The 27,941-nt window shown below is 37.1% G+C and overlaps 1 protein-coding gene across 2 annotated transcripts; it reads left to right on the top strand.

The window, feature by feature from the left end:
• Window positions 1–760: 760 nt before the first annotated feature.
• Csde1 (cold shock domain containing E1) lies at window positions 761–27,930 on the top strand. Of its 2 annotated transcripts, XM_032897608.1 has the most exons (19): window positions 766–891; window positions 9,395–9,593; window positions 10,627–10,736; window positions 11,135–11,227; window positions 11,840–11,937; window positions 14,258–14,339; window positions 14,798–14,926; window positions 15,043–15,168; window positions 15,832–16,044; window positions 17,950–18,090; window positions 18,180–18,344; window positions 20,157–20,264; window positions 21,022–21,197; window positions 21,822–21,934; window positions 22,366–22,485; window positions 24,143–24,321; window positions 25,032–25,195; window positions 25,975–26,107; window positions 26,641–27,930. In XM_032897608.1, exons 2-19 carry the CDS (start codon window positions 9,395–9,397, stop codon window positions 26,686–26,688), a joined length of 2,397 nt encoding a protein of 798 aa, XP_032753499.1. In that variant the 5' UTR covers window positions 766–891; the 3' UTR covers window positions 26,689–27,930. The 2 variants fall into 2 exon arrangements, with proteins under 2 accessions (XP_032753500.1, XP_032753499.1); XM_032897609.1 differs by lacking the exon at window positions 11,135–11,227 and having other exon boundaries at window positions 761–891; window positions 26,641–27,552.
• Window positions 27,931–27,941: the final 11 nt, after the last annotated feature.

Genomic DNA, 27,941 nt, shown 5'->3' with positions numbered 1-27,941 from the left:
TTACTCTTAGTTTTCCAGGCTCTGTTCAAATTCTGTCTTGGTTGTCTGTGCTTGCTGTATTGCTTTGCTGCTAGTACAGCAGTGAAGGAAATGTGCCTATAGTGTGTGACATGGGGCACCCGGGGGCTAGCCGAGCAGCTGATTTTTTTTTTTTTTTCTGTATTCTAGATTTCTCCAGTGTAGTTATTCTGATCTAGATTGCAAACTCCAGTGGAGAGTTACTTAGTTTTCCATACACTGTTAGATGTCTGTAAGATCTTGTGCTAGCTAGATATCATAACTTTACAAGCAATAGGGAGATTAGCAGAACTTAGGGATAATTTGAGGTCTTTGTAGAGGATGTAGGCCATCCTCACTTGAGCACTCAAGAGTGAGCACTTAAGTCCCTGCATCACTGCACAGTGATTCTAAGCCTCCCAGGTTCTGCTCCTGGTTCTCTAATAGCTAACTTTGCCTTTGTTTCTACCTCCAGTATGAAGTGTAACGGAACAGACTTTACCACCTGAAACTGCTGCTTCAAGTTCAGATCAGGCAAGGAACAGACCCGCAACCACCAATAACACCAAAGAAGAGTACACAAGTTGAAGACACAACACTTGATCTGAAACAAGAAGTTTGTGCCTACTCAACAGCTTTGAAAGAGCACTTCCCAACGCTGCTAGTAGTCTTTGTTTTCTTCAGTGCTGTACTGTGAGATTGCCCTGCAGCAGCAGTTGTATTCTTTTATTAGCTTGGTAGATCATTTCCTCTCGCTCTTTTTTTTTTTTTTTTTTTTTTTTTTTTTTTTTTTTTTTTTTAAATACTAGCAACTTTCATCCTTTGAACTTGTGCTGAAAAAGAGAAGAGTCAGCAAATACTACTGAAAGTGCAATATTCGATTATCACTGCGAGGTAGGTCTGAATTTTCATTGGTTAAGAATATACAATCTGGAAATGGTAGTATATGCACAGATGGTTTATATGTTTACTGTTTGTTTGTTCGGCATTGCTAGTGCCAGAAGAGTATAGTAGTGAACGAAGTGTTCATAAATGTAAATTTAAAGTATTTTATTACAAAATATTACTGTTAAATATAGACTAAAAGAGAAGGTTCTTAGTGCTAGGAGTATAAGGGATGGGAGGCATCTGGACAAAGCAATACTTTGTCAGAAAGAAAGGGCCTTCTTCTAGAGTATAGAAGTAATGGTTCTCATATTCTCTAGGAGGCCTAACAGTACAGAACTGTAGTGAGCAGTTCAGTTACACACGGACTAGAAAATACAGTCCTTGTGAGGTGTCTTGGGTAACTGGACAGAGCTTTTTGGAGCTAAGTTCTAAAAAGTACAATATATTAGTTCTGTTCTGTATGTATGAGAGCCATTGGATGGCTATTAGAAGTTGTTAGGGACTTTTTCAAAGGGAAGATGGCTTGATTCATTGAAGATGAGAAAATTTGCTAAAAGAGTAGACAGTTAAAACAAAGACTCGTGTATCTCTAGATGGAGAAGCAGGCAGAATTGGGGTTCTGATGGTAAAAGGATCTTGAAACAGGATCACTGTGAATCTAAGCCTAGGGAAAATGGCCTTAGTCCATCCAGTTGTCCAAACTGGGAAGAACTATCGTCACTCACTGAAATAAGAAGTTTGTGTCAGAGCTCGTTGAAATGGGGACCTGTTGTCTGTTTGAAATCAGAAGACAAAGACTGCTAGTATGGTATATTAGTTACTTGAGGGAGTTAGAGTTATAAAGAGCAGTTTTTTTTTCTTTTTTAGTTTCTAGGTTTTCTAAAATGTAAAGTCTTTGAATTGAGAACGGAATCAGAATCATTGGGTTATAGGTAATAAAGGAAATACTATGAAGAGAACATTAAAGAAGAGCAACACTAAACATAGGAAAGGAACACAAAGGAAGATGATTTCAAAAGGTTGACAACCATTTTTAAAAATGTTGCAGATGAAATTGAATGGAAATGGAAACAGTTTGTCTTATTCATTTCAAGAAGTACTCAGGTCTGTTTTGGAGGAGAACTTTCTTTTTATTTATCTTTTGTGTATGAATCTATGCCTGAGTATATATTTGTGCACTTTGGGCTGGCAGGATTCTTGAGAGGCCAGAAGAGGCATTGGATCCCCTGGAACTTGAAACTGAACCTGAACCTGGGTCCTTAGCAAGACCAGCAAATGCTCTTAGCCATCCATATATTTTGTGTGTGGGGGGTGTGGGGGTGTGGTTTTGTTTTGGGTTTTTTGTTTTGTTTTGGGGTTGTGGGTTGTTTGTTGTTGTTGGTTTTTGTTTTGTTGGTTCCTTTTTTTTTTTGTCTTTGTTTTTTGGGTTTTTTGTTTTGTTTTGTTTTGTTTTGTTTTTGGAGACAAGGGTTTCTCTATTTAGCTTTGACTGTTCTGAAACTTTGTCTCTAGACCAGGCTAACCTCCAACTCAGATCACCTGCCTTTGCCTACCAAGTGCTGGGATGAAAGATATATGCCACACCACTGCTTGGCTCCCTTTTTTTTTAAGATTTATTTATTTTCTGTATGTGAGTACACTGTAGTTGTTTTCAGACACACTAGATGAGATCATTACAGGTGGTTGTGACCCACCATGCGGATGCTGGGAATTGAACTCAGGACCTCTGGAAGAGTAGTTAGTGCTCTTAACCACTGAGCCATCATCTCTTCAGCCCCTGTATTGTTTCTTAATGATAACTATTCTTAGTGATAAATTTATCTCCAGAACCAATTTTAAGATAATTGTTCTAGCATCTCTTTTGTCTTTTTCTTCCTCGTCTGATTTTTTTTTTTTTTTTCCCCCCGGGGTTGGGGACTGAACCCAGGGCCTTGCGCTTACTAGGCAAGCGCCCTACCACTGGGCCAAATCCCCAACCCCCCCCCTTTAATTTTAAAGAGTGAGTTTAGACTTGTTCCTTTTGGGCTAGATGGAGATACCTACCACAGACTAAAGCTGCTTATAAGCTAAAGGAAGAGACTGGGGAGATCTGTGTGCTTTTAGTTCCAATTTCTTGGTGGACTAGGAGGCAAGACCTGAGCCCATGACTTGAAAACAGTATGGATAATAGCAAGGATGTATCTAAATGCTAGATGGTTGTGTGAAAGACTTAAGTTTTCCATATTCCCATTTTATTTCATTGATAAGAATTATGAATATCGAGTAGAAATTTCATTTGCTACCTGTGTGCGTCTCACTGATTTATATGCATACAGCTGCAAACCATACTATTAAAGTAGAAGATCTTTGCTATAAGGCCAGTGTTCTAATGTTCTGATTGTAAAGTTGTAAAATGCTTAAATGAAAGAAGTTTCCTATTAAGGAAGCATTTGGTAATGTAATAGAATTCCTGGGTGTCGGTGTGTGTTAATTTTTAGGTTAGCATACAAAGAAGCAATAGGTTTCACTATTCAGTTCCATTTGTACATGTGGTTATAGTTTGGAAACCCTAGTTTTAAAGGGGATTATATGTAAAATTTATAAAAGTAGTACATAGATGAGAATGAGTAAATATAGAGGGACAACGAGAAGCAAAAGGCTAGGGAAGAGATTTGGGGGTATGTGAAAGTACACATGAATAAGTTTGAGTTGTTTTAAAACAGTCTAAAGATGACAAAAGTATAGGAAATCCTTGGTGGGGGTGTTTGTTTTTCTGAAGGTAATTTTTATTTTCGAATTTATAGCAGTAATATTGAGAGAAAACTGGAGCTTTTAATGGATGATAGCATATCTTGCTAACTACAAGGTACATGACAGTAAAATAAATGGAGACTCGTGTTCTGAAATTAAAGGCACTGTTCCCAAAGTCAGCCCAGCGGTGTAGCTTATTCTCCACAAAAAACCCAGAAACCAGTGAATTTAACAGACTTGTTTTTAGGAAGGTCTCCAGGTGTATGTTCCAGATTCTGTTGTGCCCTGTTTTTCTTAAAGCTCTAATAATAAGCAGTTATGCTAGCTAGATACTTAATCTAAGTTTTTTTTATGTGAAGGACACCTTGAACTATCCCAACATCCTAATATGGGTATGAATTTAGAACAATAAAAGACCATAAACTTTTTAACAATTTAAGCTTGATCTCTGCAAATTCAAACAAGTTAATCAACAATGGGCATTTAAGGGGGATGAAGTGATGGCTTAGAGGTTAAGGTTGTTCCGCAGCTGCTTCCAGAGGACCCTTTGGTTCCTAATAACTATTAGGTGCTCATGGATTAGCTGGCATGCACACACACACACACACACACACACACACACAAATGGGGACTTTTTAATGACTTAAACAATAGGTTGTAGTGTTCTGTTGGTTGAATTTGTTGTTGTTGTTGTTGCAACTTCTTTTTAAGACAAGATCTTAGCGCAGGCTGTTCTCCAGCTACTGAAGGATGTTCTTGAGCTTATCCTCTTGCATTTACCTCCCAAGACCTTGGATTACAGACATGCAGTCTTTATAGGGTTTTTGTTATTTTGTTGTAGGGATGGTAGTGAGTGTTGGAATATCTCCTTAATATGCTTTAATAAATTGAATAAAGGACATGTGTATAAATTACATAGTTACTAAAACTTTAGTGTACCTAATAGGGAAACAATTACTGTTCTGCTTTAATCAAAAATGGTGAGATGCATTTTAGTAATAGTTATGCAAATCTACACTGAAAACAATAGTTTGAGCCAATACTGAATTTAGGAAGATGAGAGGAGAGCCAATGTGGAGGTGCACATCTGTACTCCTATCACCTAGGAGGCTGAGGCAGAAAGGTTCAGGAGTTCAAAATTATCCTCCTCCGCTTATTTCAAAATCTGCCTGGAGTTGAAATAAAGCTACGTAAAACCTTGTCTTCAAAAGCGGAAAGGAATAGTGGAAGTCATGCCCAGATAGTTTCCTTTAGGCCTACAGAGCTATTATTTTTAGAACTGACTGAGGGAATTAACCTACCAAAGGGAATCGTTGGTTACATTGAGACGTTTTCTCAGGTGTTATGGCACAAAATTAAAATGACTAGAACTTATTTTTAAATTTAAGAATCACATAAACTCCGACTTTATATTTGAGAAAATAATCTCTGGAAAACTAAATGTAGTTACCTGAGAGATTAATCTATGGACAGAGCCTAGATCAGTACTGATAAATGGCGTGTGTCAATTCTGGTTGACGGAATACTAAGCTAGCCTGGGCTAAGAGTGTGAGCCCATGACAGCACATGTCTTTTATCGCAATACTCTCAAGGCAGGCAGATTGGTGAGAAAGGGGGGATTCTTTCTACAGAGTGATGGCGTGTATCAGGAATGGAAATTTGGAAATGAGTGATGGTACCTGGTTGGGGTTACAGCTTTCTGGGTCTGCCTTTTTGTTATAAAATCTATGTAGTAAGACTAATGTCTAAGCATAAAGAAATAGGATTTTGACATTCATTCCTGGTCTAAGTCAATAGCCATAATAATGGTTCTCAAATTAATTTGATTATATTGTATGTCAGTGAGAAGCCTATGAAACTTTTATAGATTGATTACACTATGATTGCCTTGGAAAGAGTGCTAACAAATGAGCAGAAAATAAAAATAAACAGTTATAGAAACAGGTTACCTGTTAGTATAGGTTCATGTCCTCTTTACTAGTATAGTGTGTATACTTAGTTTTGTGGGGGAGTTTTGGTAATCAGACCTTACTAAGGTTTTTTTGTTTGTTTGTTTGTTTGTTTTTTGTTTTCTTCTTCTTCTTCTTCTTCTTCTTCTTCTTCTTCTTCTTCTTCTTCTTCTTCTTCTTCTTCTTCTTCTTTTTTCTTCTTTTTGGTACTCAGCTCTTTCTAAGTGCTGGGATTACAAGTGTGTATGACCATGCTTAGTTTGAAGTATTTGTGTTGTTTTGTGGCAGTGATTATCTACCTTCCTTCCTAATGTTGTGACCCTTTAATACAGTACCTCATGTTGTGGTGACCTCCAACCATAAAAATTTTTTTTCATAAAACTATTTTCATTGTTTCTCTACATTTTGCTGCTGTTGTTCATAATGTAAATATCTGTTTTGGGGTGGTCTTAGACCCCTTTGAAGCCCCTCTCCCACAAGGGGTCACAACCCACAGGTTGAGAACTGATGTGTTGGGAGGAGTGTTTTTATTGTGCTATTTTCACTTCTTTTATAAAACAGGATTTTACTATAGTCCTTGCTGGCTTCCAACTCAGTAATACTCCTGTTTTAGCCTCTCAAATGCTAGGATTATGCACATGAGCTGTCATGCTTGGCCTTTTATTTTTTCCGTTGTTTTAAACTTTATCCTATTATAAATTGATTATCTCAGGAACATTATACATGTAGTATGCTTTACTGCTTCTAATATAAGTCTGGCATTCACATTAAATCTTATTATTAAATAGTCATGTCGTTCCTAACAAGGTTGAATAGTTAGTCCTGGGAGTAAATGGGCTGACTCCCATGTGCTTGCTTGTGCTTCCCTTGCCTTCCATACACATTTCTTTCTGCAGACAGTACCTCTGTGTGGAGTCGAGCTGCATAACTGAATGTGTAAGCCATTCATTTGGGTATTTAAACTGTAGTGTGCTGAGAACAAATGAATGAAAATAGGACTTCACTGTCAACTGTGAGTTTTGTAGTTTAATTTTCAGTATATTCACATTAGATGAGAAGTGTATCTGATACATCAGCTTAGTGAGATATGAGCTGTATTTATAGCTCATTCATATACAGTAAAATTCACAGAAACTAATTTTTATCTTAGGCATAAGTGTAAATGCAGCATCTATTTCCCGTTGGACTATAATTGAGAATAGATTCTGTTTAAACTGTTTGGAAATTGAAAAGAAATTTGGATCAACAGTCTCCTTATTAGCCACTAAAGTTATTTTTTTTGTTTTGTTTTTTGAAACAGGGTTTCTCTGTGTAGTCCTGGCTGTCCTGGAACTTGTTAGAGGCTGGCCTCTAACATAGGGATCTGCCTGCCTGTCTCTCCACTTCCTTTTCTTCCTTCTCTTCATTTCTGCCTCCAGCAAGCTGGGATTAAAAGCATGTGCCAGCATTGTCTGGCTGCCACTAGTGTTCTTACAACATTTAGAAAGTTCCTTATAACACAGGCTGTTGACTGTTGAATGTATCTGAGAGAACCTTTCAGTTTGACATTTATTTACTCATCTACTTGTAAACATTATGCTATGTTGCCACAGCTGATTGACATGGAGAACATGCTTACCTTGTCATCAGATCCTCAACCCACTCCTGCAGCCCCTCCTTCACTTTCTTTACCTTTATCTTCATCATCTACCTCATCCTGGACAAAAAAACAAAAGAGGACCCCCACATATCAGAGATCTGTAAGTCAGGAAAGGAGTGATCCAGTTTGTCTTGCATTGTGTTAAGCATGGCTTGTGAGGGCACATGGTCTGGTTAAAGTGCCTGTAGGCTCAGTTTATAGCTTCCTAACCATTTCTTTGTCCTTGACTTTTTGAAAGTTAACTTTAGGACTCTGCTGCCCTAAGAATGTCTTAAAGAGTGAAGAAGCATTGCTTGCCTTAGATCTTGTTGGAAGTGAGGAATCCTTATCTTCACTGAATCTAATTCTGCTTTAATCTAATTGCCTAGTGGCTTTAGTTGGAGAAAATAAAGCCCATTGTGTGGAGGTAGACCTTCTTGTTTGGTTGTCTACCAGTAGATCTTGGCAAGTGGTTGTTTTCTCCTTGGTAAAATGGGTATGGTATGTTATTTTTGTGAAAATTAGGTTAATACACTTCAGAACAGTGGCTAATACAAACGAAGTAGAACCTAATTACTAACAGGTGTGCATTGATTTGCATATTTTGAACATTTCATATATTATTGTATTATTTTAACTGTTTATTTTTTTTTTTCCTTTGATACAGGGTTTCTCTTTGTAGCCCTGCCTCTTATTGGAATTCATTCTGTAGAGTAGGGTGGCCTGGACCTCTCTCAGAGATCCACCTGCCCCTTCCTCCTGAATGCTGGGATTAAAGACTTGTTCACACCACCTTGCTTAACCATTTATTTTCCAAGAACTTTGGTCCTTTGGGCTGGAGAGATGGCTCAGTGGTTAAGAGTGCTGACTGCTCTTTCAGAGGTCCCAAGTTTGATTCCCAGTACCCAGCAGCTCCCAACTGTCTGTTACTCTGGATCCAGCAGATCCAGTGCTTGATTCTGGCCTTTATGGACAGTAAGCAATATGTGGTGTGCAGACATACATGTAAGAAAAATACTCATTCACATAAAATAAAAAGGATATTAATATTGGTCATTGAAGATACATCTTTTTAATAATTGCCCAACATTTCATGAAACTGGAAATGTGTTTATGTCATAATTTCAATGAAGGGAACTTTTAAAGTTAAAGACTTAGAGAGATAATGCTTCACTGGTGAATTACTCAGCCTTTTTTTGGATGATTGTTCCATTTTATGCTTTTTTTATTTTTCTTAAGATTAATTTATTTTATGTATGTGAGTTCACTGTAGCTGTCTTCAAACACACTAGGACTTTGGATCCCATTACAGGTGGTTGTGAGCTACTATGGAGTTGCTGGGAATTGAATTCAGGACCTCTAGACGAGCAGTCAGTGCTCTTAACCACTGAGCCATCTTTCCGTCCCCTTATGCTTCTTTTAAGCTTATCAAATAATTCACAGGTAAAATAGTATTTGACCTAAACAGATTGCATTATATGGTATTATATTTTATTTTAGTAACTCCTTTTTCACTGAAGAGTGTTAATTTTGCTTTATTAGATCTTAGAATTGATCATAGAAACAGATAACATTAGATATGCCAGTGTTTTTCTTAGTAAGGAAAAGGTCTTGAATGTCCTTAGAAATTAACTAAACATTGTTAGGCAACTCTTTCTGGCTAGGAGTTTTGTATTAAAGATTTTTTTGAATCAGTTTTTTCCCTAAGGAATTGTGTAAGTGTTGTGCCATAATTTTAAATTTCAATTAAATATTGGATAAGACATTCATTGTGTTAATCACTACTGTGCATGTAATCTGCATGGCTTACCAAATAGTATTAAGATATTTTCTTAATCTGGTAATTCTAGGTTACTGGTTTTTATATTAACTACTTTCGTTCTAAAATTGTTTGAGTAATTTAAAGTTAATGTTAAGAACTTTCACTAATGTGGCGTTTTACCTAGTGTCAGTATTTTTTGGTTTTGTAGATGAAAATTCTTCTATAAGTGATAGCAGTTACTTAAAATAACAGGTTTTTTTTCTAAAATACCAACTAAATAAGTATTTCGGTAATAAAAATCTGAAGACTTTTTACCTATTTTAACTTCATTTTCTTTGCCTTTCTATAACAAAGATATATTTATAAAGATATATATAATCAGATTAGCATACTGTGGAAATTACAGATAAAGTTGTATATATTGAGGATTTTTTTTCTTTTTTAAAACAGATGAGCTTTGATCCAAACCTTCTCCACAACAATGGACACAACGGGTACCCCAATGGTACTTCTGCAGCACTCCGTGAAACTGGGGTTATTGAAAAACTGCTGACCTCTTATGGATTTATTCAGTGTTCAGAACGGCAAGCTAGGCTTTTCTTCCACTGTTCACAGTATAATGGCAACCTCCAGGACTTAAAAGTAGGAGGTAATCTGTCAGCTCACCTTTGAACTCTCTACAGTGTGTCTGCTTGTTCCTGATAGTACTTTTCAGTCTGTTATAAGCCACAAAAGATGAACATTTTAGTTTTGCTTAATATTGAAATATGTGTCATAATTTTTACTATGGCAGTGTCATTTTGAGATCTGAAAAAACTTAATTGGTAAAAAGATATATTTCAGTATTTTTTACTTTTGATATTCAGAAGATTTAAAGGAATGAAGTTAAAAGAGTTCTCTTAAACTAAAACAAGATATCCCAAGAGGCTAGAAAGATGCTACAGTAGTTATGAATACTCGATACTTTTGTATAGGACCTTGGTTCAGTTCCTAGCACCCTCACCTCAGCTCATACTCAATTGCAGGGGATCTGATAGCCTCTTCTGTCCTTTGTGGGCACCAGGTACCAAATGTTGTAGTCTATAAACATACAGGCAAACTCTTATACACATAAAAACGTTCTTTAGAATAGCCTTAGAACCCTAGTTAACATGAGTGTCTGGTGTGTACCAGATGCTGGAGGTGAGATGCATGCTGTTCAGTATTATTTTGTTTAATCCTCTCAGCAGTCTTATATGTTAGAAATTATTCTTCTTTTATAGATAAGGAAGCCAAAGTGTAGAGAAGTTAAAGTCAGGTGTTTCCAAATCTTGTATTATCTCATTTGTAATGTGTGTAAATGCCATGAAACTAGGACTTGATATATAGCTACTTCAGTCTAAGACCAACTCAGTCTCAGTCTGAAATGCTCGTGTGTATCAGTCAATTGGAAGGCTCAATAAAATACACGTTGCTGTACTTGATTCCCCAGAGTTTGTCTTTACCTAGGTCTGAAGTGAGGCTCAAGAATTTGCATGGTCTCCTAAGCTCCCAGGTAACGTTGATGCTTCTGGCCTAGGAACCATATTTGAGAACCACTGGTTTAAGGCAACTCAAACATTACCCACCTTAAAGTAGAGCTCAGGTTCAAGACGCCATTTTCAAGCATTAGTCCAACAAACATAACACATTCTTTATTTTAGATGATGTTGAATTTGAAGTATCATCTGACCGGAGGACTGGGAAACCTATTGCTATTAAATTGGTGAAGATAAAACCAGAAATACATCCTGAAGAACGAATGAATGGACAAGTTAGTGACTTTGATACTTTGTATTTCCTTAGGGCCCCATATTTGCATATTTTTCACATTAGAAAAGAAAGATTGTCCCCTGCCTCCTCAGTTTGCACGAAGAGAGCTCTAGTATATAAAGGTAACTTTTAAGATTAGATCAGAAGCACTGGCATTTCTTGACCTGAACTAAAAACATGGTCAAGACTCAATTTGGGTTTTACACATAACCCTGAGTCGTTACTTACAGTCAGTCTGCATACTGTAAGTTTGAAACTTGGCAGCATGACATCCTCTTGTGGATCATATTAAAATGCATCCCTGTGTATAGTATAGAGGATATTAGAACTCAGTTTATATTGCACAGTGCTGCTCCTGAAATGATTAGCAATGGAAATTTTTTTTTTTTTGACTGGTAGGTTGTGTGCGCTGTTCCTCACAACTTAGAGAGTAAATCTCCAGCTGCCCCGGGTCAGAGTCCAACAGGGAGTGTATGCTACGAACGTAATGGGGTAAACTTGTGTATTTTTCTTAAACCTTTGCCTGATCCATCATGTGATCTATAAGCGTACTTTAAAATTCAAAGTAGAAAACGTAAGCTAGTTGCTAAAATCATTTTTAAATTTGGTTTTATGAGGCTTCAAGTGCAGCATAATAAAATTATTTTTAAAGAAAAAAATCCATAGGACTTCCAAGTGTGTTAGCTTGCCCAAGTGTGACCTTAGTTAGAACATTAAGGTAAAATGCTCCTTTAAATCACTTTTTGGTGGGTTGTGGGGAAGGGGATTTATTTCTGGTTCTTTTTAAGCACTAACTCCAGTTTTTTATTTGGAATGCCTTATGGAAAGATTGTCTTTTTTGAAATGTAACTACAGTCTCTGGGCAAATGCTTCCACGTGTGTAAGCTTTTTGAACTTGGATTGCTGCTCAGCTGTGGACTCAAAGAAGTCATCAGCACCATGGAGGGGGAAGTGTGTTTATGAATAAGACAACTTACTTGTCATACTGCATATAACTAAGAACTTTGGCTTTAAAATGCCAGTATAAGAAGTATTTGAGTAAATTATAATATACAGTGAATGTGCATCCTGTTGAGATAATAATAATAGCTGGTTAATTCACAGGAAGTATTTTATCTGACTTACACCTCTGAAGATGTGGAAGGGAACGTTCAGCTGGAAACTGGAGACAAAATTAACTTTGTAATCGATAACAATAAACAGTAAGTTCTCTTCAATGTTTTCCTAACCTAAATGATTCTTTTTTGGTTACATTAAAAAATTTGAAGCGAGAGCCAGGTATGGTGTTCTGTCCAGATAGTCCTAACACTTGAGAGATAGAGACAGGATTAGGAGTCATAGACCAGGTTGGGCTACACTGGGTCTTGTTTCAAATACCAAAAAGGAGAAGAGATGGGGCAGGAGGAGAAATCTGAAACTATTTAAACACCTAACTGGCAAATCTAGATACTTTGTTAACCCTTGAAGATTTTGTCCAGCAGCTTGAGACCTTAATGTTCTATAGCCAGGTATCAGAATATAAAGGTGATTAAAACATTGTCATTTTCAGGGAACTACCTATTTAGTGAAGATATTCAAGAAAGACAGACAAATGCATAAGATTAATTTTGAGAGAACAGTGAAATCAGATAAGAATGAGAACAGTATAATCAGAGAAGTATCAGACATCTGACTAGAAGTTTGAGTCAGCTGTGTTGATTGGGCTGCAGGAACATGAGATGAGCTTTATTACACAGTCCTTGTAAGACTTGGAGTAAGGTTAGAGTTGTGTAAGTGGGGAAGCTTTAGACTAGGAGTGATGCAGTACTATGGAAAAGAAAGGGTTTATAAGGGTCAGCCAAGAAAATAGACATGGAATCAACATGAACAGGGTCAGAATCCAGATAGTGTTTTTCTGGCCTGGCTTAAGGAGAGGAAGATATACTAAGAAGGAACAATTGAACAGTATAGGAATCAAAGTTGTTGGAATACTGAAAAACGAAATTGGGTTATGGGTTTATATATTAATTTTAGACCCAATTGAATTCAATTCAATATTCAATTGAATATGAAACAGAAAGCCAGGGAATAGATAAGGTAAGTTTTAGAAGGGAGCCACTCATTTCGCCTTTAATAATTTCTTCCTTTTGCCAAAGATTTGTACTAAGTAATTTTTTACCCAGTATGTTCTTACTTAATTTTTTTGAGACAGTGTCACTGTGTAGACCAGGCTGGCCTCCATCTTCTTGCCTCTGCTTCCTGAGTGCTAGGATTAAAGCCATAGGCCACATAACATACATAGTGAATTTGTGTGCATGTGCATCCTGTGTGTATAGTACCTTAGGAATCCAGAAGAGGGCATCACATCCCCTTGAACTAGAGTTTACTGATGGTTGTATACGCCGTTCAGCATGTGTGCTAAGTAGTAATCCCATGTTTTCTTCAAGAGCAGCAACTACTCTTGACTACTGAGCAGTTTCTTCAGCACTTACACTTCGCTCCCATAAGAGCATTGCTTCATTTATTTGTCTGAATTTTAACAGCTACTCTTAACACATTCACCCCCAGCAGTAATTTTGTGTCTTATACAGTTTATACTGTGCTTGAAAATAAACTTGAGTTTATATTAATACTGTTTTGTTCAAAGATTGAGGCACTATAGGAACATGTGTTTTAAGTGTTTTCAGTTCTCAAATAAGGTGAAAACATGGCAAAGTCTCCTGTCTCTTGGAGGGTAGGAATAAGAAGGGCAGTCTCACCTGGCACGCATTTAATCCCAGCACTCAGGCAGCAGAGGCAGATGGATCTCTTGAGTTTGAGGCCAGCCTGATCTACAGAGTGAGTTCCAGGTCAGCCATAGTTGCACAGAGAAACCCTGCCTCAAAAAATAAGTAAATTGAGGATGGGTACTAAGTTTAGCACTTCCTACCTAGTAACAGATGTTTCATTCTTTCATTCTTTTTTTTTTTTTTTTAAGATTGATTTAACATGAGTACACTGTAGCTGTTTTCAGACAGCCCAGAAGAGGGCATCTGATCTCTTCAGATGGTTGTGAGCCACCTTGAGGTTGCTGGAAAAGCAGTCAGTGCTCTTAACTGCTGAGCGATCTCTCCAGCCCACAGATCTTTTATTCTTACCATCAGTGCCTTAGTTTGTAACATGTAATAGTCACCCTACTGTGAAACCAGAGTTTCCCGAAGGAATCTACTTTGGTCCTTATTTTAGATCTTCTGTTAGAATTGTAAAGTAGAATAGCATAGCAGTGCGCAAGTAAAGTTTAGGTTGGTTTTTTTGTTTGTTTGTTTTTAATTTAAAAAGTCAGAAATTTATGAAGAAAAAAATAAGATAATCATTGTATGGATTTTAAGTTTGAAAGATGAGGGGTTTTTAGCCATAGAGGGTCAGGTATCATAAACGTTACATTTGTTCTTAATAGTGGCAGAATTTTTAAGACCTAGAAAACTACTTTTGTGTTTTTAGACTCGATAGTTTCTAACAACGCAAAGGATTTATTATGACCTTCATTTTTCCTTTCTTCTCTAGCACTGGTGCTGTAAGTGCTCGTAACATTATGCTGTTGAAAAAGAAACAAGCTCGCTATCAAGGAGTAGTTTGTGCCATGAAGGTAATTGTTAATCTGAACTGCTTAGGTTTGCTGTTTGATTTTAACTGCTTTTAAGCTTTATACTGCAAACCCAAACCACTCCCAAACCACTTGGTTGGTTCTCCTGTCTTTTGCTTTAAGACTATTTACTCATTAACTTGTTTTTTTTTTTTTTTCCTTTTTTTCTTTTTTTTTTCAGAGCTGGGGACCGAACCCAGGGCCTTGCGCTTGCTAGGCAAGTGCTCTACCACTGAGCTAAATCCCCAACCCCACTCATTAACTTTTAAACTAAGTTTCATAAAACCTCTTAATTGCTAGTTCTTAAGATTAAGTCTTGGTAAGGTAGACTTTACCAAGTTGTATTCTTTGGCCTATAGTATAATTTTAAGGTAAAGCTTACTGATTTTTTAAGTTGTAATCATGCATTTGTCTTTTTATTGGTAATTAATGATCTTGTATTTGGGGGCTTTTTGCTTTAGGAGGCGTTTGGCTTTATTGAAAGAGGTGATGTTGTAAAAGAGATATTCTTTCACTATAGTGAATTTAAAGGTGATCTAGAAACCCTGCAGCCTGGAGATGACGTGGAATTCACAATCAAGGACAGAAATGTAAGATAGGTCCTTCACTAACTTAATCATTGCCCTTTTAAGATCAATAGTGGATTATATATTTAAGAAACACTTAAAATTATGTGACCCCTGCCCATTCCAACCTCTTGATTTAGGGTAAAGAAGTTGCAACAGATGTCAGACTATTGCCTCAAGGAACAGTCATTTTTGAAGATATCAGCATTGAACATTTTGAAGGAACTGTAACCAAAGTTATCCCAAAAGTACCCAGTAAAAACCAGGTTAGTTGTCTTTATCAGCAGTGTCTTCTTTTGACCAATCAGTAGTACAGTATTGTGGTGTGATACAATAAAACTGCAGTCTGTTTGATTTGTACAATTGTGTGTAGTGGGGAGTATCTTTCAATAAGTATTTAGAGAAAAGCAGAATAGATGCTGAGGGTGTGGCTCAATGGCAGAGGGCTGGCCTAGCATGCAAAAGGTCCCCAGTGCTGCAGAAAGAAAAGAGAAACTGATGAATGGTATGTTGATGGGTTTGGTTTTGCTTATTTGGTTTTCACTGGGCAATTAAGACCAAAAGAAATTTTACCAAAATTAGGAAAGATCCTACTGTATTACTTCCCCATTCCCCTTTCTTACCATTTGTTAATTCGTGGGGAGGTAAGGTGAGAGGCATCATTGCTGAATAAATGTGAGATCCAAAGGGCTAATGTTTTTCCTTAACATTTCTTGGTATCACAGTGCAGTATTAACAAGAGTGCTTGATTTATGGTTGTCATGGGGCCTTAAATGATGAAGCTTTTATATTGAGCTAATATTGTCAGCACTTTTTTTCCTTCAGGGCACTATATTTTAAATAAGCTATTTACTGTGTGTTCTTCTTGTTTGACTTAGAGCTAAAAGGATGAGAAATCTCCAGCTAAAATCGTTTTTCCTTCTCATCAGAATGACCCATTGCCAGGACGAATCAAAGTTGACTTTGTGATTCCTAAAGAACTTCCCTTTGGAGACAAAGACACAAAATCCAAAGTGACCCTGCTGGAAGGTGACCATGTTAGGTTTAATATTTCAACAGACCGACGTGACAAATTAGAACGAGCAACCAACATAGAGGTTCTATCAAATACATTTCAGTTCACTAATGAAGCCAGAGAGATGGTAAGTGTTTAGCATTGCTGGATTTTTATCTAACACTTAGGATTGAATGATGGACTCTGATTTACACTGTTACCTGGAAACTTCTTAGGCTGATGACTAGTGGATAAAGGTGTTTGTTCTCAAGCCTGTGTTCAAGCCCAGTACACAGAGATGGAGAGGCCAACTCCTGCACATTGTTAGAGGAAATTTCTTGTAAGCTAATGACTGTTTTGGGAAGTCACTTTATTAAAGTAGCTATGAATCCCATATATTTGAATTAGCTTGGGCTTAGCATCTCTTTTATCTCTTACATATCTTGGAAATACATATAAATGAATTTTAATTTAGAAATCCAGATAAGGTGATTGCTAGTGAAATGTGGTAATTAAGACATCAAGAAGTATATTTTCTTAAGATTTCCTCTGTTTAGTAAACAGTAGGTTAAACAGCACTAAATTGATCTCACCTCTTTTATGATAACAGCTTGCTTTTTTAAAATGAGGATATGTCTGAGTGGTGTGTGTCTCATTTGCTACCCAAATATCTTATAAACATTTGGTGACTGACTTTTCTCAGGTATGGTATTGAGTGTTATTTGGAATCATAACATCTGTAGCATGTCTCAGTGTTGACAGTAAAAACAAATACATTTTTATTGTAAGTTTGTTTAGACAGGGTTTCTTCTCCTGGAACTTTTAACACAATCCAGGTGGGCCTTGAACTCAAAGTTTGCCTGCTTCTCCCTCTTGAGTGCTGGGATTAAAAGTGTGCACTGCCACATCCCTGGCCCTCCTCCTCTTCCTTCATTTGTTTTAGGTGTATGAGAGGTTTAATGAGAGGAGGAGAGGAGAGGAGAGGAGAGGAGAGGAGAGGAGGCCGGCTGTGAGCACGGGGAGGGAAGTGGGGAGAAATAGGGAGAGAAGGGACCAGGAATAGAGGGGAAGCGAGGAGAGAACTGACAAAGAGAAAAGAGTGAGAATTTTGCTTTCGTGTATGTATCTGGTACCCACAGAGGCCAAAATTGAATATCAAATTCCCTGGAACTAGAGTTACAGGTAGTTGTGAGCTGCCATTGAGTGCTGGGATCACACGTGTGTCCTCTACAAAAAAAAAAAAAAAACAACAAAACCCTCTTTCCAAACTCTTAAGTTTCTCATGCAGAGTCTCTTTTTTTTTTTCCTTTGTGGCAAAAAGTATACATCCTAGTTACCATCAGGAGTTTGACAAAAGTTAAATTTCAAAATACTCAGGTCATATTCAAAGCTACTAGTGTCCATCTCTGCAGTAAATAAGCAGTGTGCATTTCATTGACAAATGGATAAAGATTCACGAAAGCCTTTGTGTGTTCTGGATACTCTGGATACAGTGATCTCACAAAGCCTACATTTCATAGGATAAAAGGAAATAGGAGGAAGAAACAATTCACTGCACTTTTTTTTCCCCCCCCCTCCCCCCCCCCCGGAGCTGGGGACCGAACCCAGGGCCTTGCGCTTCCTAGACAAGCGCTCTACCACTGAGCCAAATCCCCAACCCCTTTTTTATATATCTTAAAGGCAACCTGTGACTAAATTCACGTAAGATAGCAGTAAAGTATTGCTTTTATCATTTATTCATGAAGTATATCAGTGAATATTTGAAATTCTTATGCTATATTGCCATTTAGCTTAAGTATTTGTAGTTCAGTTCATAACACTGTATCTTTATAATGTATATTTGCCAAGGCATAGAACCTGGAAATTCTTAATTTCTGGAGTTTATTTTTGAGGGCTGATTGGGCTTCAGAGTATAGGTGGGCAGACCAAATTCAACTTGAGGTTTATTAGAATTTTTTTTTTTTTTCTGTGTTGAAACTAGTTTGATGTTTCTGAACTTCTTTTTTTGACAACTACATAACCAGTTAAAAAATGTTATTTGGGTTTCATTCAGGGTGTGATTGCTGCCATGAGAGATGGTTTTGGCTTCATCAAGTGTGTGGACCGTGATGCTCGTATGTTCTTCCACTTCAGTGAGATTCTCGATGGGAACCAGCTCCACATTGCAGATGAAGTGGAGTTTACTGTGGTCCCTGTGAGTAGCTGCTGGGGAATGTGGTGAGGGCTGATGTTCTGCTGTCTCCTTTGTAATTTTAATTTTGTTGATTTTTGTTTTATTTGTAGGATATGCTCTCTGCCCAAAGAAATCATGCTATTAGGATTAAAAAACTTCCCAAGGGCACGGTTTCATTCCATTCCCATTCAGATCATCGTTTTCTGGGCACTGTAGAAAAAGAAGCCACTTTTTCCAATCCTAAAACTACAAGCCCAAATAAAGGCAAAGACAAGGCAAGTGTTAGATGATCCCAGTGGTTTGTATGTCTTTTATCTTTCCTTGCAAATTGCATTGTAGTTCACATAGTGAAATAGTATCTCCGTTTTAAAAATTCTGTACACATTAGCCATGATGGTAATGGTGTAAGGTGGAGGAGGGAAGATCAGGAGTTCAGTCATTCTCAGCGTGTGGAGTATTGGAACAAGCTTTGTTCTTAACGTATCTGTGTAATACTAACGTTTCTTAGCTTCATCATCTTTGACTTTTTGCAAGGAATTGCCAAATGACTCTTGGCAAACCTGCCTCATTTGAGAATCGCTTATCAAAAGCTCTTATTCTTACAGGATTAAAGCTTTCCAAATTTGATGCATTGCCTTCACATATGTTTGCTTCTGTTTACTGTAAAAAAGTCTGTTGCCTGTGCAAAAGTCTAAGTTCTGCTATTACAGATAATATACTAAGAGACTTGTACAGAGTGATTACTGTAATATAAAGGTTTCTGAGTACCAAAGACATTGGAGTGTTACTAAGCAATAGAATGTTTGCCATAAAGGCCTAGATTAAACACCCACTAACCTTCCTTCCAAACACATAAAGCAATTTTGAGAGGATACTCTGGCAAAGTAAATAACTGGGAAGGTCTCGGAATGATTGTCTTAAGGTGTTGGCATTTAATATGTAGCAATAGAAAGGGCATTTCTGACAGAAAAGAGGTCTAGATGAGGGAAGGGAGGGCAGGGAAGATGACTTTAGAAAACAGCCAGTAACTGATTTGAAGAAAGTGACATTGGTTTTGGTTGAGGGAGAAGGAGTATTGATGATTGCTCTCTTAGGCTCAATAATGAACTTCATTACATACTTTAAGATTTTCAGTTGGATAATGACATTGGGTATGTACTTGAGGAACAAAATTTTATGAGTACAGAGTAGACAATTTTAAGGTACATAAAAGACTTATTGTAAAAAGCTTTTAAAATTACTACTGGGGACAATTGTGGTTTTGTACAGACTTCTGTGTAACTAGGGAGATAGTTAAACTAATAAAAATTGCCTGTCTGGTAAATTACTTATGCTTACTAAATTAATGTATAAATAATCATAAATAATGTGAATTAAGTAGATGACAAATGAACTGTTTTTGATGATGTAGTAACAGTGAGGTAGAAGGGAAGAAGAATAATGCCATTCATGTGGTTACTGGTACAGTGACATCACTTACTATCAGGTTGTATGTGAACTGTGTGTGCAAAATTTTAATTCTTATTGTAGAAATACTTGTATATTGTAATCTTTCTAGTGCTTTGATTTGTGCTAGTATTTCTTGTTCTCTGTAATTGGGGATTGATCCCAGGACTTTGGACTTGGTAGGCAAAAGCTCTGTCAGTGGACCAGCCCGATTTGTGCTAGTTTTTAAACCAAGTTAATTTCTTACACATTGCTAATAGTGACCAAACACTGAAGTACTCTGGGACAGTAAAAGGATATTTTCAGCTGCTACTTTAAGAATATTAAAGAGTTTTCCTCATTAAAAAGCTTCATGCTCCACAAAATTTTCTCTTGGCTGGAAATGACATACTTGGCTTAATTTTCTGAATAAAACTTAAATGCTCAGTGGTAGTAGATTGAGGCAGCTCTGTGTGAGGGCAGGTGTACCTTTTATTTGTGCATTTTGTATTGCATTATTTAGAGAATCCTGGAATAAATTTCTGTGGCTCTGCCCCTTCCGAGTTAAGGATCCCTAAGTACTGTAGTCCTATATCTTCCCTTTTTGTTATAATTTGTTAGTGTTCTTGAGGATATTTAATTGTGTTTTATATTTTCTTTAGGAGGCAGAAGATGGCATTATTGCTTATGATGACTGTGGGGTGAAACTGACTATTGCTTTTCAAGCCAAGGATGTGGAAGGATCTACTTCTCCTCAAATAGGAGATAAGGCAAGATAGTTCTACTTATTTGAAGAAAGGTTAAAGGTTGTCATCTTGATTGTAATTGCTAAAGAATGGTTTAAATTTTGCTAAGTTTGGCTGAAGCATTTTTTTCACTTGAAAGATTAAATGTAGGGGCTGGAAAGATGGCTCAGGATTAAGAACACTGACTGCTCTTCCAGAAGTCCTGAATTCAATTCCCAGCAACCACGTGGTAGCTCACAACCATTTATAATGAGATTTGATGCCCTCTTCTGGTGTGTCTGAAGACAACTACAGTGCACTCATATAGAATAAAATAAATCTTTAAGAAATAAAAAGATTAAATATATAATGAAAACAGGGTTTTGTGAGCTAAAACATACTGGATGGTAGGTTCTAAGTTTGAGTTACTTTTAGAGATGAGTGTTGGATACACCTCTGATTCTAGCAGTCGGTAGGTGGGTGTCACAGCCATTAGATACAGTCAAGCATAGCCACAAGAAAATGAAAAGTACTCCTTACTAAGCTCAAACCAGTATAAAATTGCACCAAAAATTTACATGGCTTGCTTCTTAGACAGCCTTCCTTTAGAGAAATTAAAACTACAAAGAGTATATTGACAGATAAAACTCAATCATTTATGAATTGAGACAGCAATCAGAAGTAATTATAAAATAGATCTGAAGTGAAAAGCTTCGTCTGGGGGTGTTTTGGGTCAGGTTCTTAAAGGCACAGAGCTTGGAAAGTGACAATGATAATAACTGTCATCCTCATTGTTTTGTAGGTTGAATTTAGTATTAGTGACAAACAGAGGCCTGGACAGCAGATTGCAACTTGTGTGAGACTTTTAGGTCGTAATTCTAATTCCAAAAGGCTCTTGGGTTATGTGGCAACTCTGAAAGATAATTTTGGATTTATTGAAACAGCTAATCATGATAAGGAGATATTTTTCCATTATAGGTAAGGAATGCCTCTTGGGCAGCAAACTGTTCCTATCATATTCTTTTGTATTAAAGTTTCAAATGATTTAATACAGGTTAATACTTTTTGGTAGTTACGATTTTTGAGACCCAGCTCTTCTATTTGTAGTTATGGCAAGTTGCATACAGAAGTTAGTTACCTGCCATAAACATGGAATGTATTTACCTGCCTTTTTATATTTCTTTTTCAGTAAAAGGATAGTTTTTATTGTAAGTATTGGTACTAGAGTGATAGGACTTGATATATACAATTATATAGTATAAAATTGGGTTCATTGAGCCAGAACCAAATATTTTGGTTTTGATCTAGGTTTTCCCACTAAAATCTGTTACTTTCATCAAATGAATTAACTTCTTTGTTTCTTGGTTTCTTTACCTTTAAGCTAGAAATAGTGGTTCCTCAATATAATAGGTTTTTGATTTTTATTTATATTTTTTGGTTTGTTTGGTTTTGTGTAAGGATTTAATGAATCAATACCTTCAAACAATGTCTGAATATAAACAGACCTCCCATGGATGTTGGAAGGAGAGAAAGCTACATGCTACTATTGATGTTAGTGGTGATGGCTTATTTTAATGTCACTTTATTATCCTTTCCCTTTAGTGAGTTCTCTGGTGATGTTGATAGCCTGGAACTGGGAGACATGGTTGAATACAGCTTGTCCAAAGGCAAAGGCAATAAAGTCAGTGCTGAGAAAGTAAACAAAACTCACTCAGGTAATGGATTGTGATTCCTGTTCATCCTATGCTTTGATTGGAAGACAGTAGATAGGGTATTCCATGTTTGTTCTCGGGTACCCAGATCAGTAAGCAGCATACCTTCGCTGTTCTCAGTGATCCATGTTCTTGATACTACCAAATTCTGGGTATGAAAGTCTGTCCTAGCAAGCCTTCATGATTTGGGTAACATTTTAGCGATAACATTTTGAATTTGAAGGCAGCTCACAGCCTTCTATTAACCAGTATCTTAGATACTGCAGTCATTGCAGGGACACATAACAAACATATAAAAGAAATAAAAATTAAAAGCCTTTGAAAATCTAAAAAAGTATTCACCTTGTGTGAACATTGGGATTGTGTTTTACTTTGACTTATGAGGTAGAGCTTTAAATTTCTGATTGAGAATTATGTGTGCATTTGTCCTGTAGTGAATGGCATCACTGAGGAAGCAAATCCCACCATCTACTCTGGTAAAGTCATTCGTCCTCTGAGAGGCGTTGATCCAACACAGATTGAATACCAAGGAATGATTGAGATTGTGGAGGAGGGTAAGCCCAGCCCTGACACACTGGAGTCAGCCTTCACACAGCTGTAATATATGACCGACTCATTGCACGTGCTTCCAGGTTTCTCCTTAGGAATCTGAAAAGGGACGCCTTTTCTTCTTGTGCTTAGACTTTATTTTTATACTCCTTGAAAATGAGGTCACCCTGGATTAAACTGAGCAAATGATTATTATGCTGAATGTTTAATGTTGAAGATGTTAATCAAAAGTGCTCATTTCTATTAGTTACCATTCAATTTTATGAATACTTCCTTTCCTGAAGTGTGCTTGCTGTTCCTGACCACCTAGGGGTCCTCCAGATCTTGGCTCGCTGCATTTATTTACTTCTCTAATGGTCTCCCCATCTTCAAGCAGTCAAGAGTTTTGGTACTTATTTTTTTTCCCAATAGCCACCACCCAGAAAGACCAACTTCATTTGATAAGTATGCATCAAATAAGTGTAATAGAAATAGTAGGGAATGCTGGATAATAAAGATAATGGCTTAACTAATGGTGGAATAGTTGAAACATTCCACTCAGATGATTCAACTTGTCTCATAAAAAATTCTTGTCTCATCTGTAAGTCAGACTGTAATATAGATTAGGGGAGAACAGTTCATTTGTAGTAAGAAAAGAACCTTAATGATTTATGACATGAGGTTCTTAAAATTCTGTTTTACATAAAAGCCACTGTTGCTCTCTCCTTGGTTCATAACCCTCCAGATGGGAATTAAGGTTATGAGCCACATATGCTCATAAGCAGAGCACTTGACAACACAGGATGCGTAGGTCTTCTAGTTGTCCTTCCATTTTGAAATGGTTTTTGATATTGGTTTTGGAAACCACGACCCATCTGCCCCATCCATCCACTTATTCTTCTTAGTCCAAAGTGAGGAAAGCCATTGTTGGGTTAGACACACAGCTCATTTTCCTGCTTGGTTACATGCACTTCTTTTTATTTGGGGATACAGTTATATCTCAGTGTGTCTGGATACCTCTTACTGGCTGTACAACCTTAGATTATATTAGTTCAGTTTCTTCATCTTTAAAAAGATAGTATCTTTAGGTTCAGAGGAGTCTGTGAAAACTATGAATCATAGAAATGTATGGCTATACTTCTTAACAAGTTAGTCTGTTGGAATTATTCAGATATTTGGACCCTGCATGTTTTAGGTGCTGATTTTTTTTTTTTTTTTTTTAAAGTTACCTCTGATCATGAAGTAGTTTAAGCATTTCCACCTCTGAAGCTTGTTGATTGATTGGCTCTGTCTGAATTCTGAGTCAGTGAGCAAGTCACTTACTATCTGTTTCTTGTGTTAGTCTCTGGGTCACTTTTTACTGTTACAGTGGAGAGTAGGGTTAGAGCCATGAGATGAGAGCCTGTTTTATAGCCCTGAACTCTTAAGGAGTCTGAATCATAACAGAATCCTTTTATCTGCATCTGTTTGCCTGAGTCTTGCCAGATTGCCACCTAGTTTTTGAGGGTGGGGGGGTGGGGGGGCGGGGGTATTCATAATGCATTTTAGAAGTTAGTATTTGGGGTCTGTGTTTTGTGCTTTGTTTCCATGTTAATCTTCAACATTAAGGCAAAACTTTTAAGTTTAATAAGGTAACAATATTTTTAATATGTATATTTAGATTTTGTACCATTTTGTTTACAGGGGATATGAAAGGTGAAGTGTATCCTTTTGGCATAGTTGGGATGGCCAACAAAGGGGATTGCCTACAGAAAGGGGAGAGTGTTAAGTTCCAGTTGTGTGTACTTGGCCAAAATGCACAAACTATGGCCTACAACATCACACCCCTTCGTAGGGCTACTGTGGAGTGTGTGAAAGATCAGGTATGTCTCTGGATCTGCATTCTATTCTGATAGTTGGCAAGGGAAAGTCATCAGCCAATATTTGTTTGTTTGTTTGTTATTTTAAAGACATGATTTCTCTATGTTGTTTTGGCTGACCTGGAACTCACCTTCTTGAGTACTGGGATTTAAACTTCCATGCCTGACTTACAGTTTTTTAGACTATTGATCTGGGACAAATACAAGGGATAAAGTGACAACATTAGCCAGGAGAAAATAAGTGTGATTAATAATAATTACTGTCACTTGGGATTGTCTCTTATTCATGCCTAGAATGAATGGCACTTGTTTTAGAGGTGTGACTTTCCTGATGAATTCTATCATAAACACTGGCTGAATTTAGCTCATCATTAGTAATACCATGTTTGTTTGTTTGTTTTAAGATTTACTCATTTATTGTATGTAAGTACACTGTAGCTGTCTTCAGATACACCAGAAGAGGGCATCGGATCTCTTTACAGATGGTTGTGAGCCACCATGTGGTTGCTGGGAATTGAACTCAGGACCTCTGGAAGAGCAGTCGGTGCTCTTAACCTCTGAGCCATCTCTCCAGCCCCAGTAATACCATGTTTTTATAAGTCCTTTCTAATTAGGATTAGCATTATCCTTCAAAATGAAATGCTCTTCCTTTCTGTGGTATGTCTTCTCCATTGTAAATTTGTGTGTGTGTGTGTGTGTTTTCTTTTTTCCAGTTTGGCTTTATTAACTATGAAGTAGGAGATAGCAAGAAGCTCTTTTTCCATGTGAAGGAAGTTCAGGATGGCATTGAGCTACAGGCAGGAGATGAGGTGGAATTCTCAGTGATCCTTAATCAGCGCACTGGGAAATGTAGCGCCTGTAATGTTTGGCGAGTCTGGTGAGTTTATATTTGTTTATTATGGTTGGTAATAACTGCTCTGAGTTCATTCCCTTATTTATGTATTTTGTGCTTTCTTTTCCACTCTCGTCTGATTAGGTTTAATAGGAACTATTTTACACTTCTAGCTCTATTTAATTTTATCTTTTTCTGCTAGTCATTGCTTTGTTTTATATCCATGCCTTACTTTAAGCTTGCTGCCATGTGCCCACCTTATCTATTTTCTACCTCTAGTATTTATTGTCTGACTTTGAGTCTCATAAACCTGACCTGAGAAACACTTGGGTAATGTTAGCACTGTGTGTGCTATATCTTAAAAAATAAATGGTTATATGATCCTTGCTATTAAGAAATTTAGCTTATTGCCTCTTATTGTCAATTCTCTTCTATACTTTGTGCTAATAAAATGTCTAATTTTTATACCTTAGTCATTCTGACTTATGCTATTAGGTTTTTAATCTCAACATTGTTCTCTTAAAAGATAGGAATCTAGTCCTATTTCTTCATATTTGGCTTTTTTTCAAGGATTTTTTAAACATCTGTTACCTTGTTTTGTGTATCTGTGGAATTAGTCTCTCTATGGACAGACAAGTCTAGGATTCTTTAAAACTCCTATCCAGTTAAACTCTGAGCTGGGAAGTAGATATAAACTTGTCTGTCTTGTCTTGCTAGCTAGTCAAGAGTCCCCCTCATTAAAAGTGAGTCATTAGGGTAGGGAACCTACAACTCCTTGCCTTCTTCCCAGCAATTGTTGGTTCTTCTCACTTTCACTCTTACAGTGAAGGCCCCAAAGCTGTTGCAGCTCCTCGACCTGATCGATTGGTTAATCGCTTAAAGAACATCACCCTGGATGATGCCAGTGCTCCACGTCTAATGGTTCTTCGTCAGCCAAGGGGACCAGATAACTCAATGGTATGATTTCATTTGAGATGTAAGGAAGGTTAACTGATAATCTTATTTCAACTTAAAGAATTAGTGAGGGGCTGGGGATTTAGCTCAGTGGTAGAGCGCTTACCTAGGAAGCGCAAGGCCCTGGGTTCGGTCCCCAGCTCCGAAAAAAAAGAACAAAGGAAAAAAAAGAAAAAAAAAAAAGAATTAGTGAAACAAGGATTGCTTACCACTAGTTTGGGCTCCCAACTCAATGGAGTAGATGCTTTTTGTAAGAAGTACTTTTTCTTTCCTTTTTGAGATAGGGTCTCATAGGTAGATCAGAGTGGCCTTGAACTCCTCCCCACTACACACACCTCTGCTTTGCCCAAGGTAGGATAGCTGGTGTGTGCTATTACACCCAGAAGCGCATTTCTTGGTATATTCTACTCAGTAAGTTTATTGCTCTTAGAAGAGAATTGGTAGTGGATATAATAATACTTTCATAGGTTATTTTAGAATTGTGTGTTGTGCTTGTCAATACACTCAATCATTAGCTGTTATATTTTTTTCCACAGGGATTTGGTGCAGAAAGAAAGATCCGTCAAGCTGGTGTCATTGACTAACCACGTCCACAAAGCACATCATTAATCCACTATGGTCAAGTTGGGGGGATTCTGGTGAAGGGTTCTGAATATCTTCCTCTTCATCCCTCCCAAAATCTGGAATACTTATTCTATTGAGCTATTACACCAGTTTTAACACCTTCCTCGTGTTATGTTTAAAGAAAAAATAAATAAATTTAAGAAACCATTTTAAAATTATGCACAGTTGCAGCCTGGAAAACTTAAGGTGGCGCCTTATAGTGTCAATTTAGGAGCTTTATTTGGTGCATTTAACGCAACTGGTAATTGCAAATTCCACTTGGCCTGTGTAAGTGAACAAAACAGACTGTTACTTTGTTGGCCCTATGAAATTCTGCACTCTAGTCAGTATATACTCTACCTTCATGACTTAATACTCAGCTGCATTCTTTTCCTTTTTTCCCTCTGTTCATTATGCTTTAATTCTGAGGACCATATGAAGGTAGAATATATTACCTTTAAAAATTGCAAAAATTTATATAGCAAACGATTTTCTTAAGTTGATGGCCAAATGTTAAAATGTTATTTTCATATCATTTATAATCTTGTCACAATCCACTTAACGAAGTTTGATTACATTTCAGTGAAAATTATCTTCCATAATAGGTTTTTTTTTTCCTTCCTGGGATGGGGGGCAAATAACTTTACTACAATTAGTATGTGTGGTGCAGAATTTCATGCAAATGAAGTGTGCCAGCAGTGTGATAATTTAAACATATTTAAACAAAAGACGAATGCACAAAATTGCTGCTGCTTAGATCACTGCAGCTTCTAGGACCCAGTTTCTTTTACTGATTTAAAAACAAAATGAAAAAAAAAAAAATAATAAAAAAGTTGTGCCTGAAATGAATCCTGTTTTTTTTATAAGTAGCCCCCTGGTTCCAGTGCCCTGTTGAATACAGGCACTTGATCCTTGGTGCAGCTTCTGTTCAACTTTGTATCACGGGAACGGATTGGCCTGATTTCTTGGCCTTCCTCTTGAATTGGCCCCAAACAGGGTCCCTGGCAAGTGGAGTGAAGGCTTTTTGTCTAAAGATGACAAGGGTCAGCTCAGGGGTTGTGGGGGAGGGCGTTTTCATCTTCCCCGTTGTCACTTGAGGTTTTGAACTCTGGGTAAAGAGGCCGTTTATCTTTGTAAACACAAAACATTTTTGCTTTCTCCGGTTTCATGTTAATGGCGAAAGAATGGAAGCGAATAAAGTTTTACTGATTTTTGAGACACTAGCACCTAGCGC

Source organism: Rattus rattus, chromosome 3 (genome assembly GCF_011064425.1).
Source record: "Rattus rattus isolate New Zealand chromosome 3, Rrattus_CSIRO_v1, whole genome shotgun sequence".
In the NCBI taxonomy this organism is placed as follows: Eukaryota; Metazoa; Chordata; class Mammalia; order Rodentia; family Muridae; genus Rattus; species Rattus rattus.
This window is presented reverse-complemented; position numbering and strand designations above follow the sequence as displayed.